At 38.9% G+C, this 16549-nt stretch overlaps 1 protein-coding gene across 2 annotated transcripts in view; it reads right to left on the bottom strand.

Moving 5' to 3' along the window:
- DCTN4 (dynactin subunit 4) overlaps positions 1-16549 on the bottom strand; it is a 34000-nt gene that overhangs the window by 15361 nt on the left and 2090 nt on the right. Inside the window, exons 2-9 of one of the 2 annotated variants that reach the window (XM_029943030.1) lie at positions 15727-15797; positions 12901-13079; positions 7151-7194; positions 4768-4875; positions 3634-3654; positions 3042-3115; positions 2723-2835; positions 1628-1737 (exon numbers count right to left, since the gene is read on the bottom strand). In XM_029943030.1, the coding sequence (XP_029798890.1) occupies positions 1628-1737; positions 2723-2835; positions 3042-3115; positions 3634-3654; positions 4768-4875; positions 7151-7194; positions 12901-13079; positions 15727-15797 (720 nt within the window). The remainder of the gene's footprint in view (positions 1-1627; positions 1738-2722; positions 2836-3041; positions 3116-3633; positions 3655-4767; positions 4876-7150; positions 7195-12900; positions 13080-15726; positions 15798-16549) is intronic. The other variant, XM_029943031.1, reaches the window with a different exon arrangement.

Here is a 16549-nt window from a genome sequence, read left to right as displayed (position 1 = left end):
TTAGCCACTCTGACTGGTGTGAGGTGGTATCTCAGGGTGGTTTTGATTTGTGTTTCCCTGATGATGAGTGATGTTGAGCCTCGTTTCATGTGCCTGTAGGCCATCCAGATGTCCTCTTTGGAGAAGTGTCTGTTCATGTCTTCTGCCCATTTCTTCACTGGGTTATTTGTTTTGTGGGTGTGGAGTTTGGTGAGTTCCTTGTAGATTTTGGATACCAGCCCTTTATCTGATATGTCGTTTGCAACTATCTTTTCCCATTCTGTCAGTTGCCTATTAGTTTTCTTGTTTGTTTCCTTTGCAGTGCAGAAGCTTTTTATCTTGATGAGGTCCCAAGAGTTCAGTTTTGCTTTCATTTCCCTTGCCTTTGGAGATGTGTCGAGTAGGAAATTGCTGCAGTTGAGGTCTAGGATGTTTTTTCCTACTTTCTCCTCGAGGGTTTTGATGGTTACCTATCTCATATTCAGCCATTTTGAGTTAATTTTTGTGTATGGTGTAAGAAAGTGGTCTAGTTTCATTCTTCTGCATGAAACATATTTTTTTAAATAATAATATTTTTATCCCTTAAAAATGTGAAAAATTCTTTTAATAGCATCAAAAATCCAGCTAGTGTTTAAATTTCCCCAAAGGTTTCATAGATGTTTCTTTCTTTCTTCCCCCGTCCCTGGCCCCTTTCTTATGTTTTGTTTGAACTGGGATTTAAATGAAGCCTACATACTATGTTTGGTTGATATTGCCTCATAGTTCTTTTCCAGAGGTGTGCTGTTGACAGCAGTCACTGGTCACACATGGTTATTTGTTGTTTTTTAAATTTTTTTAAAATGTCTTTATTTTATCTTGAGAGACGGAGCAGAGAGCAAGCAGGGGAGGGGAGGGGCAGAGAGAGAGAGAGAGAGCCACAGAATCTGAGCAGGCTCCAGGCTCTGAACTGTCAGCACAGAGTCTGACGCGGGGCTTGAACCCATGGACTGTGAGATCATGACCTGAGCCAAAGTCGGATGCCTAACCAACTGAGCCACCCAGGTGCCCCCAACTGGTTATTTGAATGGTTTAGCACCTCAGCCACATTTCAAGCGCTGAAGAGCAGCATGTGACTCATGTGACTAGTGGCTACCATGTTGGGCTGTGCACATAGAACATCTGCATCATCTTAGAAAGTTCTGCTGAATATTATTGATCTAAAAGGTTTATTTTTCTTTTATAATTTATTTACTGAAAAAATTCAGTTGTTTGTTTTATAAATTCCTAGAGGCTGGATTTTGCTGATGTCTTCTTCCTTGCCTTCTTTTAAGTTATTTTACTATTCTTTTTTGTTTCTTCTTTACTAGCCTAAAAGTTATATATTCTGTCATGATTCTCTTAGGGGTTAATGCTATGAATTTATTAATCTTTAGGTACCTCAGTTTCCACATCTATAAAACAGATGCAGTAGTACCCGTTATCTCATAGTTGTGAGAATTTTTATTTTGAAAGCATTTAAAATGGTGCCTGGACACCTAGTACATTCTCTATGAGCAATTTTTATATTTACTACATTCCCAGAAGTTTCGATATTGGCCAGGTACCAATGTTTAATTTATTTTTGCTTTTCCCTTGTACAAATGGCAACTCTACGAAAAGGAGTAATTACCCGACAGCGCAGGGACCGCTTGATCAGAAGATGTTTGTGACGAGGGTAGAGCTGGGAGGCGCACACCGGCTGGAAGTCAGGCTGCAGGAGGCGCTGCTGCAGGGTGGTCACTAGCGGGAAAGGCAGAAACCAGGCAGAAACAAGGACTTGCTCAAAATCAGACTTAAATGAAATTATCACATGAAACAACACTTCCTTTGTGAAAGTTCTTCAAAAAACTACAATTTGAAATTTGACATTTTAAAATTCCTCGGGGGCGCCTGGGTGACTCAGTCAGTTAAGCATCCAACTTTAGCTAAAGTCATAGTCTCACAGTTTGTGAGTTCAAGCCCCATGTCAGATTCTGTTGCTGCTCAGAGCCTGGAACCTGCTCCGGATTCTGTCTCATTCTCTCTCTAACCCTTCCCCACTCACACTCTGTCTCTCAAAAATACATAATAAACATTAAAAATAAAATTTAAAAAAAGTTCTTCAAATGATTATATCTATTTCACTTGTTACTTGATTTATTTTACTACTACTAACAACTATGTCATTAAAAACTTCAAAACTGGGGCCACCGGAGTGCCTCAATCAGTTAAGCATCTGACTTCAGCTCAGGTCATGCTCTCATGGTTTGAGTTTGAGCCCCACATCAGGGCTCTGGGCTGACAGCTCAGAGCCTGGAGCCTGCTTCAGATTTTGTCTCCCTTTCTCTGCCCCTACCTCACTCACACTGTGTGTGTGTGTGTGTGTCTCTCTCTCCGTCTCAAAAATAAACATTAAAAAAGTAATAATAAAAGAAAGACAAAAAGAAAAAAAAATCTCAAAACCCAGGGGTGCCTGGGTAGCTCATTTGGTGAAGTGACCAGCTTTGGCTCAGGTCATGATCTCACAGTCTGTGAGTTGACCCCACATCAGGCTCTGTGCTGACAGCTCAGAGCCTGGAGCCTGCTTCAGATTCTGTGTCTCCCTCTCTCTCTGCCCCTCCCTGGCTCACAGACTGTCTCTATCTCAAAAAAATAAACATTAAAAAAAATCTCAAAACCCAAGGTATTTAACAAAAGCATAATTAGATGTGAAATAGAAACAAAGTAGAATAATGTAAAATACTACCTTCTGTTAGATTCACTGGTCTGGTATAATAATCTTCGGGTAGAGGTTCCACTTCGTCTACGGCCTGAGCTGGCTCAATCTTTATCTCTTTTTGGTCCTCTCCTTCTTTAAGGCTAAAAGATAAAAAACACTCATTTCTCAAAGGTCCACCTGATTATATTCAAAGTCTACGATATCAATAACTGCAGTATTCTTCTACTGCAGATCATTTTTTCTCTGTTCAGGTCTTCCTCACTAGCAGCTGTTCTATGTCACATTCCTTCAGTATTCACTTTGATACCTGCTTTTCTCCCCCAAGCCACCTAATGTCCAAACTTACGACAGGCCGGCAAGGGTACTGATGGCTGCACCAGCTCGTGGTCGCTGAAGCCTCGTTCCAAGACCATATTTGTCCTAAAGAGAGTTCAGAAATCCCTATCACAAATCCCATATTTATACATCCTATTTACCAAAAGAAAGATTTTCAGGTGGGACAGCATGAGAAGCTCAGGGAAATAAGCAAAAAAAAAAAAAAAAAAAAAAAAAAAAAAAAAAAAAAAAAAAAAAAAAAAAAAAAAAAAAAAAAAAAAAAAAAAAAAAAAAAAAAAAAAAAAAAAAAAAAAAAAAAGCGAATTTGAAAGTTCCTTTAATGAAAGTAATTTGTAGCCCGACATCATTTTATTCTTAAAAGAATAAGAAAAGCCCCACACATGGAGACTGAAACTATATTAGTACAGGAAAACTGAACCAAATGTGAATTTTTATTTATTATTATTTTTTTTTACTATTAATCTGAAAGCCTTTAAGCTATGGTTCTATGGCTTAGGTCAGAACTATGTGGCGTGTCTAAGATACATGGAGAATGTCTTCCCGGAATATCAGTGATCGTGTGCTAACTTTAGAGTTAGCGAGAATCGCAGAAGAGAACTTACCACTACGTGAATTGTGTGTTGCTGTAGGCCCCCAAAGAGCAGCAGGTTGCAACAGAGACAAAAAAATGCAGCATAAGATAGAAGCAAACTCATATAGCAGGCAGGTTATAAGGGAAGCTGGAAGAATAATGCCTCTAATTCAAATTCCTCTCCTAATTGCACTAGTGCATATGCAGATCACATCACTGAACTATCCTGAAAATTTCATTTAGACTTCATTAAAGTCTCTGGCAAATGTAGTTGCTTTGCACGTCTTCATGTTTTATTAAATACTAAACTAAATGATTTCATATGGACCTTGCTCATCCTTAGGGTTTCGGTGACTTAAACTAATGGTCATACAGAGGCAGTCTAACAAGGCACATTTCCTCAACTGTCAAACTACCCACAGGATTTTCATGAAAATTAAATAAAAGGGGAAAAGCACTTAGCACACTTCCTGACATATCACTGTCCTTCAGTAAATGTTATTTATTACAAGTCAACCTGCTGGGGCTCCAGCAAGCAGAGAGAAAAGAAATCATTCTGTGACAGCAAATAAAACTTGGGGGACAGTAACAAAAGCACCAAATCCTAATCTTTTGTTCCTGGACTGGTAGTACAAAAACTAGTAGAGAGGGACTTCCATAAATAATTCCCATCAATCACACGTACATGGATGACTAGTTATTTAACCACACGAATGCACTGTGTACAAGTCAGTGTTCTTTGCACTGGAGAAGCACAGGAAAGTGCCAGAAATAGCCATTAGGGCTGGAAGACCATTACTACAGGATGTCAAAGGTGGGCTACCGGGTAATGTGAATAAAAACTACCACTTGCCCACCTTCTTCTGACTTTCTGTTTAATAAGAGTTCTGTGATGCTACAAAATTAAACATGAGCCCTGAGGATTAATCAGGAGAGAGAGGGCAGTGATGCAAAAAACAACACAAATGTCCGTAAGACTCAAAGAACTCAAATAGAACTTGTGATATGGCCAAAGTGTAACTGCGAGACTTAGACACCATGATTCTCTGCTACTCGTCATTCAGGAATCTAAGGATAGCGGCCAATTTCCGAAAGGGTCACTATTCTCATGCCACACAGGTCTGGTTCAATGAAATGCACACTCCTTTTTGGACCAAGTCCTCACCGAAAAAGCCAAAGGCATGTAGTTTCTACGCCGTGCTAGTTTCTTGCGATCTCGTTCAACCTTCTCTTTCTGAGCAAGCTGCTGGTAATATTCAATCAGTTTGTTCATCTGTAAGAAATCAAAGATGCAGTATTTGTTTCATAAAAAGCTAACAAATATGCAAAATTAATCAACAACACTGCTTGGACACATAATGCACAAAGAAGACAAATCACTACAGTGGGCAAGTTTGCTCCTCAAAGAGAATTTCTCTTCACTACATTCCTCTCAATTATTTGCAGAATTACAATGGAAACTAATGATGGGAAGAAATGGGCAATGAAAAGGCTTGGAAATTTCATGCCCTCTTTTCACTGTTCTCTTATTTCCCCTCACCATTGCTCCCATTTTTCCTACACAGCCACAAGGCCCATCTGTTTCTAAGACTGTGACAGCCTGCACTCTGTCTTCCCCACCACTCATACGTTTTCATTGTTAAAATATATTTTAATCCTAAAAGCAATATATGTTAATTGTGAAAAGTTCAAACAATATTTAACATAAAAAATAAAAAGTAATACTTCTCTTTTCTCTTGTGCCCAAGTCCACCCTTTCCCTCACCAAAGGCATCCACAATTATCAGCTTAGATAGTGGTCTTACAACTTACGGACATGGGTGTGACAGTATCACAACCTGCATACATTAAAACAAAAATCCTGTGTATACATACGCAGCTTTTATATGTCTGAGAAGACTTTTCATATAGGAGAAAAAAGTTATAACATCTTATTTGACTAGAAGCATTAGGAACTTTTTACCCAGTCAACAGATCTGCCTCATTCTTTTCAAGGCTGCATCTTACTGCGTAGCACAGACGTGTGTTAAGGTATTTAAGCACTTCCTATGGTACAACTTTAATGGTTTCCCGGTGTTCACCTTCAGTTCAGCAGCAACTACTTCTTAGAAACACTAATATGATCACGTCAGCCCTTAGTTTACAAGCGTCTCAAAGCTTCTCAAACTCCGACTCGGCTCACGTGGTCCCGCATAGTCCCACACACTTCTGTCCATCTGTCTGATGCTGTGCTGGGCTCTGGTCACACTCCCCTTCTCGTCTACCACTTGCTTTGTTTCTTCCGCTTAGGAGCTCTCTGTATATGCTGTTCCCGCCTTGAATTCTTCCCCTTCTGTGCCCGTTGTCCTGAGAGCTCAGCGCAGACCTCAGACATGGACTGAACTAGTTGAAATCCACCTAATAAATGTTCACAAGCCGGGTGCCCAGGTGGCTCAGTCGGTTAAGCATCTGACTCTTGGTTTCGGCACAGGTCATGATCCCAGGGTCGTTGGATCAAGCCCTGCGTCAGGCTCTGCACTGAGCATGGAGCCTGTTTTAAATTCTGTCTTTCCCTCTGCCCGTGTCCCCTGCTCTGTCTCTAAAATAAAGATTGAGAAAAATTTCTTTAAATGTTCACATAGGACTCTTTCTCATTCATGACACATATCATTATTTCTCTTTTATCCGAGGATTATTTGATCTAGTTTTGTTTCCCCATTTGACTTCAGCTCTATAAAGAAAGGGACCATGTATCCCTACTGGTCAGCATGGCCCTGGGACATAAGTGCTTGTTAAATGTTTGGTGAATGAATACACACATCTCTGTGCATAAGTGCAGGTATTCCCGTAGGTCGCAGTTCACAAAATAGATACTACTGAGAGCTCAAGAAATCTGTATTGATTTACACTAACAATAAATAGCGTATGTGAAAAGTCCAACTCCCCACACTCCATGTATTGCTAACTTCTGCTGAAATCACAGACGAGTGATTAGAAGTCACTGTTTAAGGTATGGTGTGACTGCACGTCCTTCATTTCACTAGCACGTCATCTTCTTTCTCGCAGTCGAGGTTCAGAGGCAAGAAAATCAGCTCAGGTACATACCCAACAGATCAATTCACTTTCACCTGTTAAAGAAGGCTTGAGTCATGCTTCCACAAGCAACCACTACTTAGTCCAAGGGCATCTTATAATGTGTGGTGTTTCCAGTGCAGACATCTCTATGTCCATGGGATTTCCGAGAGTATTTGAGAACAAACAGAACCTTAACTTAGTTGGCCGATACATGAAAAATACAAATAAACACATGCTATGTCCTTATTCTGATTCTGTAGAACTAAAGAGATAGCTACGTTTTTCTACTAACTTAAGTCAGACAGGGAAGCACAGCCATTGTGATTTAATGTCTTATGAGGAGCACTTTCTATGTGTAACAGCCACCACAAAACACATCACAGGATTTCTTAGCATATGCCATGTGCCATATCCATATTGTGTAAAATGGAAGATCTTCAGTTTTCTCTCCATCTTTTCTTAGTCCGTGCTCTCACTGACGACACTATACTTACCCGTTGCGTGTGAGGATTTTCAGGTTCCTGCCAACCACCACTGGCTGCAAGAAAAAGGAACATTAAACACATTTCATAATTTGACATTTGTATCTTCATACAAACAGGTCCTCTGTAGGCCACAGAGTGAAACCTAAAAACATAAAATCACAGAACTTCTAAGAAATAGTCCTATAAATTATATAGACCAGAACACTCAGAACAGAATTTTCATTAAAAATAATGATGGCGATAAAGATTAGCGCTCCCACTACAACAAACACATGCACAACTTCTGGGCATTTCCTTTTATACTCATAATAAGCCTCTGAGGTGGGCTTTCTCATGATCAGTCTCATTTTACAAATGAAGAAACTGAAGCTCAACGTCACACAGAGAATAAGTGGTGAAGCTAGGACTCAAACTCAAGTAGTCTGATTCATAAGACCCTTTTATCTATAGCACTGTGCAAGTCCTATGTTCTACGACCTTGATTTAGAGAAGAATTTCTTACATAAGAAACAAGCGGCACAAAGCATCATGGAAAAGATGATTCCAAAAAGCTAAAAGTAAAAAACTGTCATGGGTTGAACAACATGTGTTTGAACTGCATGGGTCTACTTACACGTGGATTTTTTTCAGTAAGTACAATGCAGTAATGTAAATGTACTTCTTTCTCTGGCTTCTTTTATTATAAGAATATATATGTATACAATACACATAACATGCAAAATACGTGTTAATCCACTGTTTATGTTACTAATAAGACCTCCAGTCAACAGTAAGCTATTGGTAGTTGCTCTTCTGGAGTCAAAAGTTATAACAGATGTTCAACTGCATTTTTGACTGCACTGCATGGGGAGGAAGGGTCAACATCTCTAACCTATGCACCGCTCAAGAGTCAATTGTAACTATATACCTCAATAAAGCTAACCAAAAAAAGGTGAAAAGTAAACCATGATGAGATACCGCTTTACAACCATCAGTTTGGAAAAATCTGAAAGAAGTCTTACAATACCAGAGCTGCCAAGGATCTGGAGCAATTACTTATTACTAGCTGGAGCAAAAATTGGTAAGCCATTTTGGAGCGCTAAAGATGTACACAGCTCAAGCAATTTTACTTTCAGTTACGTAAAGAAACCTTTACTCTTTTTTTTTAATAAATTTTTTTAACTTTTTATTTATTTTTTATACAGAGAGAGACAGAGCATGAGAGGGGGAGGGGCAGAGAGAGGAGGAGACACAGAACCGGAAGCAGGCTCCAGGCTCTGAGCTAGCTGTCAGCACAGAGCCTGACGCGGGGCTCGAACCCACGAACGTGATATCTGACCTGAGCCGAAGTCAGAGGCTCAACCGACTGAGCCACCCAGGCGCCCCATGAAGAAACCTTTACTCTTGTGACTCAGGAAATATGCACAAGAATGTTTCTAACAGCACTGTTGTCAAAAGCCAAAGAATGAAAAGAGCCTAAGTGTCCATCAGAAGAGACTGAGTGGGCCAACTGTGGTAAGTCATGCATAAATCAACTACGAATCCGGAACATTACATTATGCTGATAAGAGAAAAGTTGTAGCAGAATACATGCAGTGTGTTTCCCTTTGCTGCAAATGGTTTTTAGTTTACAGCAAAAGGAAACACACTGCATGTATTCTAAAGCATTTGGCAGTGGCTCCATACATATGTGGAAAAGTGTAAAGACATGCATGGACACTAATAAACTCTAAATTGAGCACTGGGATGAGTACCTCTCTCTAGGAGGCAGGGGAAGGGGGATGTGGGGAAAGGCCACACATGGGCTTAAACTGTTTAGGATCTGTTAAACTGCTGCAGCTGGAAGATAAATACACGAATGTGTATTATTTGTATAACTAAAAATAACCTTTTTTTTTTTCAAAACAAAACAGACACCTGTTAAAGGGGACACCATACCTTCTTGCAAAAAACTGCAACAATAACATCCTTTAGTACAATATTTGTATTTTAAAGGTTGCCTTACTTGAAACAATCATGAAAAACAATTATGTAAAAAAAAATGTTTTAGTTGTAATATTTTGAAAAATCTGGATGTTTTTAGCTAATTGCTTCTTTAGAGCTGGTAATTTATTCTGAAGAGCAATTTGGGACACATAATAATCTCATTTCTCTGCATATAACTGACACAATGGCTTACTTATAAATAAACAAATAGTTCTAAAGTGCTTTCAGAGCTTCTCAGACACCAATGACATCATGAAAGAAAAAAATTATCTGTACTCTTTAAGAGCTCCTAGTATTCAATTATCCTTGTCAAGATACCCTAGAGAAGAGAGATTTCTGAAGGAAACACAGGTTTTAAAGTCTGAAATACAAATTTTCCAACCCTAATGGCTCATAATCTAAAAAGCATAAAACATTCTCTTACAGAGTAACACTGAGAAATCTATTTGGACTTCTGGGCTTTGTTTCTTTAATCTGATCACAAGAGACAAAATACAAACATAGAAAAAAGACTTCAACTCACTCACTGGGGCATAGGTACCATGCCACTGTAAGGTTGTTTTTCATAATTAACTTAAATTTGTAAGCAAATCCAAACAACTTACTTGCCACACTGACATTAAAACACACACAAATAGGGGTGCCTGGGTGGCTCAGTCAGTTAAGTGTCTGACTGCAGCTCAGGTCATGACCTCACGTGAGATCAAGCCCCATACTGGGCTCTGTGCTGACAGCACAGAACCTGCTTGGAATTTGGATTCAGAATTCTCATTCATTCTCTCTCTTTCTCTCGCTCTTTCTCGGCTCCTCCCAGACTCACACTCTCTGAAAATAAATAAATGAACTTAAAAAAATTATTCAGGGGCGCCTGGGTGGCTCAGTCGGTTGAGCATCTGGCTTTGGCTCAGGTCATGATCTTGCAGTTTGTGGGTTCGAGCCCTGCGTCAGGCTCTGTGCTGACAGCTCAGAGCCTGGAGCCTGCTTCAGATTCTGTATCTTCCTCTCTCTCTGACTCTCCCCTGCTCATGCTCTCTCTCTCTCTCTCTCTCTCTCTCCCTCTCTCAAAAATAAATAAAACAATTAAAAAACAAAATTCAACCTCGGCCTCTCCCACACACAAACAAATATTTATTAACAATCTAAAAACATGTACAGGATTTAACACAAATCGCATTTCAGGAAATATCTTTCCACCAATGAGCATTCTTAAGGAACTAAAGATATGCTTGTTCTGTTTTTGAGGAGTATTTTATGAACTTCATGTACAACGCCAGAAAACAACCAAGAGCTCAAGCATTCTAAACAAAAGAGCAAACACAAAAGAATCAAATCTTAAGAATTTTGTGAACAGAGTTGAATCTAAAGAAATGTCACTCATATTCACTTCCAAGATGTGTAAAAATCAGTATGAACTTTTTAGTACCTGGGTGTCCAACTCTTGATTTGGGCTCAGGTCATGATCTCACGGTAGTGAGATAGAGCCCAGCTTGGAGGCTGCTTAAGATTCTCTCTCCTTCACCCCCTGCACCCACCTCCCCGCCCACACACAAACATGCATGCTCTCTCACACACAAAAAGCTTTTAAAGTTCAGATTCATTTTAGTTATGTCAACTGACATAATGAGTTTGTGATGGGCTTCCTCATAGACTAGTAAGCTGAAATCTTAATGAAAATCCAAAAATACAAATTTTTAACAAGCCTAGAAAGTTTCAGAAAATTGAATGAAATTTCAGAAAAAGACAATGATGAGACAACAATACTACTGTTTTTATAAAAAATAAATAGCAACTCAAGATTTTGAACTGACCATATACAGTTTCCACTTTCTGACATTAACCATGGAGTACAGGAAATATAAAAATAAAGGAAGTTTCCTTTATTAAAGGTAAGTGCAATCTCTGCTCTGACATGCTCAAATGATGGGGGAGATAATCAGAGCCCCAGATCTTTAGGTCCAAACAAACACAATTTTCCTGTTTCAGTGATAAACATTTCACATATGAACATGGACCTCTGAGGATGTGTTTGAATGCTCCAGGGTATTCGGATATGGAACTGTTGAGCAGAAGTATAAAAGCAATTTAATTTTATTAAATGGTGAAGATGGAGTCCCTGGGTGGCTCCGTCGGTTAAGCGTCTGACTCGGGTCATGATCACGGTTTGTGGGTTCCAGCCCTGCATCAGGCTCTGTGTTAACAGCTCCGAGCCTGGAACCTGCTTCAAATTCTGTGTCTCCCTCTCTCTCTGACCCTCTCTCTTCTCTACTCACACTTGGTCTCTCTCTCAAAAATAAATAAACATTAAAAAAATTGTTTTAAAGTAAGTAAATGGTGAAGGAGATTTAAGAGGACACTATCATGATGAGCAGTGAATAACATACAGAACTGTTGAATCACTAAATTGTATACCGAACGTAATGTAATACTATATGCTAACGTACTGGAATAAAGTAAATAAATAAAATGTCGTTTTTCTTGTTAAAATAAAAATAAATATAGAGGTAGGCTCAGTTGGAGGAACATACGATTCTTTATCTTGGGATTTTGAGTTCAAGCCCATGTTGGGTATAGAGATCATTTAAATACATTTTTTAAATAAAAATAAAAATAATTTAATGTTAATAAATGTTATCAAACTGCTATTTTCCCATATTCTTGCCAACCCTTGATTTTAATAGATTTTAAAAATTAGCCCAATCAATGAAGTTTTCATTGATTACTGGTAAACTTAAACATACTTTTCTGCTTATTTATTGACTTAAAAAAAATTTACCTTACCAACCTGTGTGTGAAAACAAAAATCCAGTCAACTGAACAACAAAAACTACATGAAAATTTCTGACATTCATAACAAGGTCTTTGCTCCCAAGAAACTCCTAGTAGTATTGGAAAACACCTGAAAAACATCCATGTAAAAAAAAAGAGCAGAAATAAAAAGAAAGGGCTAAAAAATTTCCAGGGGAAAGAAACACAAGCAGTGGAACTTGATTATAATTTCATGAAAGGTTAAGGTCTTTCCACGGAATTTGCAAGGTTATTGGGGAGTTTGGAGTGAAGATTTAAAAAAAATTTTTTTTTAACATTTTTAAATTTATTTCTGAGAGAGAGACACAGAGCATGAGTGGGGGAGGGTCAGAGAGAGAAGGAGACACAGAATCAGAAGCAGGCTCCAGGCTCTGAGCTAGCTGTCAGCACAGAGCCTGAGACGGGGCTTGAACCCACGAACTGTGAGATCATGACCTGAGCTGAAGTCGATGTTTAACTGACTAAGCCACCCAGGTGCCCAAATGAAGAATCACTTTAACCCTACTGTGGTTCCTTCCATGTACACACTTTAGTCTTTGATCATTTTTATTTCTACTTCTGAGAGCTGCGATTCTTACCCTTTGCCCAGTGTTTCTTTGCGGTCTCTTTCTTGATTTATAAGGGTTCTTCATTTTTGGTTATTTATCTTTAGTCTGTTATATATGATCCAAATATTTTTCTTAGTCTGTAACTTTTATCTTTTAAATTTGTTCATGATGTCTTTCGTTATCAGGAGTGTTTCTTTTTTATGAAGAGCATTAATATTTTGATTCTAAGAAAGTGTCAGATTTATCAACGCTGTTACCAACTCAAAGAAAACTAAATAGTTTACCTAGTTTTAGATGAAATACGATACGAATTTGGGAACATGGGAGATTTAGCTCAGAATTTAGCTCCTACCTTTCAACAGGTAACAGAAATGACAATCTGTGGGCAATTACAGCACTGCCAATTTCACAAAATCTCATGCTGAAGTCCACCTGACTCACCCACAGATTTGTCTGCCATGCCTACATCTCTAGATGTCCAGCGACAAAATCCACAGGCCAGGTAATAGGCTTTCTTCATGGTGGTCTTGGCTGGGTCATCTGGAAGCTGTGTGGAGATGCTTGTTGCCCGAGTGGAGAGGGTGTGCATACAGCCAGGACAGTCAAAGCAGTTGGCACACCTATAACACAACAAACACAACTCTTCATTCATTCAACAAATATTTATCAAGCACCTGCTCTGTGCCACACAACGTTCTCAGTGTTAGGAATTCAAGAGAGAACTATAAGGAAGGAGTGTCTCTCAAACAATAAGTAAAAAAAAAGTATTAAAACCTTGTTTTAAAACTTTAAAAATGGGACACCTGCGTGAATCAGTTGGTTAAGCATCTGACTTTAGCTCAGGTCATGATCTCGTGGCTCACGAGTTCAAGCCCCATGTCGGGCTCTGTGCTGACAGCTCAGAGCCTGGAGCCTGCTTCAGATTCTGTGTCTCCCCCCCATTTCTGCCTCTTCTCTGCTTGTACTCTTTCTCTCTCTTTCTCAAAAATAAATAAAAACCATTAAAAAAGTTTTTTAATTTAAATATAATATTTTTATAATAATAACGTTCATTATTTTTTTGTAAAAAAAATGCAATCATCACGAAAGTTCCTGAAGAATTAGAGCCTAACCCAATCCTACTCCACAGAGGGAACACCTGTTAAACAGTCTAGAGTTAAATATTTCAGATGCTTTTTAGGCTCATACAGATCACAGAGACTTCTGAGGAAGACAAACGTCACAGCCATGCCTTTAGAAAGGACAGAGCAGTTGCACGATGGAAACCCAGGAGGCAACAATACAATCAGCTGTGAAACTGGCTGTGGAAAATAACTTTTTGTGTGCTGTGCCAAGCCGACCCGGCAGCCAAACAGCGCCATCAGGAGCTCGGCCGGAGTTCAGGAGCAGGGCTTTCTGCTCTCTCCTCCGGCACTACTCTTCCCAGTGCTCAGCCAACCTTTCCCCCTCCAGGGGCCCCTGGGCCTTGTTGCTTTTAACTTTCACCATCTGAGATTATTAAGCTTTCACTTCCAGGGGCGCCTGGGTGTCTCCATCGGTTAAGCGGCCGACTGTGGCTCAGGTCATGATCTTACGGTTCATGAGTTCGAGCCCTATGTCGGGCTCTGTGCTGACAGCTTGGAGCCAGAGCCCGCTTCAGAGTCTGTGTCTCCTCTCTCTGCCCTTCCCCTGCTCACGCTCTGTCTCTCAAAAATAAATAAACATTAAAAAAAGAAAAAAGATTTCACTTCCAGTCCTGGACTTGCTCTGAAGTCCTGTTCCATAACTCTTAATGATCCGTGATATTTTACATCTGGATAAGCCCCGCATATAAGAATAATAATAGTACCTGCCCACTGTTTAGTGCTCACCGATACTTTGAGGATTAAATAATTAAAATAAATGTGTGGACAGCATACAAAGAACGGTATCTAGATAATGAGGAGCTATTTCTTGGATTCAGGAAGGTCAAGTAAGAGTGGTTCGCATCCTCGCATCCATGGACGTGTAAGGGTATGTTTGGTAGCAAAGGACTTCCAGGCTAAGCTAAAATCCAAATGGCACCCAGTAGCAATGAGCATACTCACTACCCAGATCTTGGTTTTCAACATCAGTTTTCCAATAAAAGGAACCAGGGCTCTTTAGGGAAATGGCCAATTCAAGGGCTAAGGCAGAGTCCTGGGATGAGCCTGGATCATCTTGGAATACCAGAAAGTCAGAAAATGCACAAACAAATGAACAACCTCCCAACCTCCCTGCCCATGCAATGATGGGGCGGGGGCGGTAAAAGGGACAGAGGAGTCTACGGAAGGAGCTCCTGATGGCCAAAGCTGAACAATTTGAGAAGGAAGGAAGGGAAGGAGGGAGACTGGAAGGATGGACTATATCCTAAGGTTTATGAAATCAATATTCATGCTTTAAGCAAATGATTAAATAAATAAATAGGGGAGAAGAGAAAAATATTCCATGCAAAAGAATTCCAAATAATTGATGTAGATACCCTCACAGAGGGGAGGCATAACTCTCCCCTATTTAAGTATCGGCTGTAATAGTGGTTTTCCTTCTGAAAGAGTGCAGTATAAAAAAGAAGAAAGAGAGTAACTCTACATCAGAGAAACCTGAAAAATACCAGCGCAAGCCAGGTCATCAAGGTTAACATCAACAGTGGTAAGTCCTATCGATAGTATGTACCCCTGATGTGATGTAAGGGAAGGCTGTCTTCCTCCCTACAACACATTTCCCCAGCTGACGAGAAAAACATCAAGTTCCGATTAAAGGATATTCTACAAAATATCTTACCAGTACTTCTCAAACCTTTAAGGTCATCAAAACCAAAGAAAGTTTAAGAAAAGTTACAGCAAGAGGACCCTAAGGAGACACCACTATTAAATACAATGTGGGTATCCTACATAGAATCCTGGAACATAAAAAGGAGATTAGGGAATAACTGAGGAAATCTGAATAAAATGCAGCACTTATTTAATAATAAAGTATCAGTGCTGTTCATTAATGTGAGGCAAATATACCATACTAATGCAAGATACTAACAACAGGGGAAGCCTGTGTATGAAGTAAATAGAATTCTCTGTGCCACTTTCACAATAACTCTTAAGTTTAAAAACTCTCCTAAAAATAGAAAGTTAATTTAAAAAAAAAATCAAAGGACAATTCATCTTTAGCATAAGTGACGCTAAAATTGAAAACCAACTAGTTAAAAATGAGAGTTAATTCCATGTGTTTTATTAAAAAATAGTTGAAGGAAACAGAAAAAATGGATCCCAGTCTTACCTATTCTTTTTTAGTTTGGCTTCAGCCGACGGCATATTTTCTAAGCAACTGGGACAATAATGGGAGTCCACCTAGAAAGAAACAAGAAATCAAAGATCAGAGAAAAAGGCACTGGGTCTAGCTTGTACATATGTCTATGCCAAACAGTGAATTCTAAAATATACTGCAGTAGAAAGTGAGAAACCACTGATCTGCCAAAGAACCTAGACTGTTTTCAGGTTAGAGTTTATTCTTCAACCAAGTTTTTCTTATCCACCAGATTTCATAAAACCCTTGCATTTTTCCTTTCCGATCTTTCCTGTTCCCTTTCATGAGGGTATCATGTGTTAGATGCATTAAAAGTTGTCTCTGTAAAAGAAGAACTCTATTAATAATCTAATGAACAGATTAATAAAATAAAATAACCCAATTTGTGAAGCTGTGATCAAATATCCTTCCATCCAGTTTAGCTCTAATGGAATATAATAACTTGACCACACTTAAATTGTTAAGGAAGACTTAAAAGTTTTCTCATACACGTTCACAGAAGTATATATTAACATTTACAAAATCAGCCATAGCCAACATGGAAATGTTTAAATGACAAATTAAACTACAAAGCTAGCAAGATAGTCTTATTGTATTTAACTCAAAAACACAGTAGAAAATTAAATCCAGTGTATTTTTTAACATCTGAATAATTATTTTCTTTAATGTAGGTTGATCTTGTTTGACAATTCTAGAACTCTAACCACCTTCAGATGTAAACACAGATTTATTTGAATGTAAATATGACAGACATTGGCTTCTTTTTTCATCGTCTGCTATACACAGAACTACCTTT

Source organism: Suricata suricatta, chromosome 6, assembly GCF_006229205.1.
Source record: "Suricata suricatta isolate VVHF042 chromosome 6, meerkat_22Aug2017_6uvM2_HiC, whole genome shotgun sequence".
Classification (NCBI taxonomy): Eukaryota; Metazoa; Chordata; class Mammalia; order Carnivora; family Herpestidae; genus Suricata; species Suricata suricatta.
This window is presented reverse-complemented; position numbering and strand designations above follow the sequence as displayed.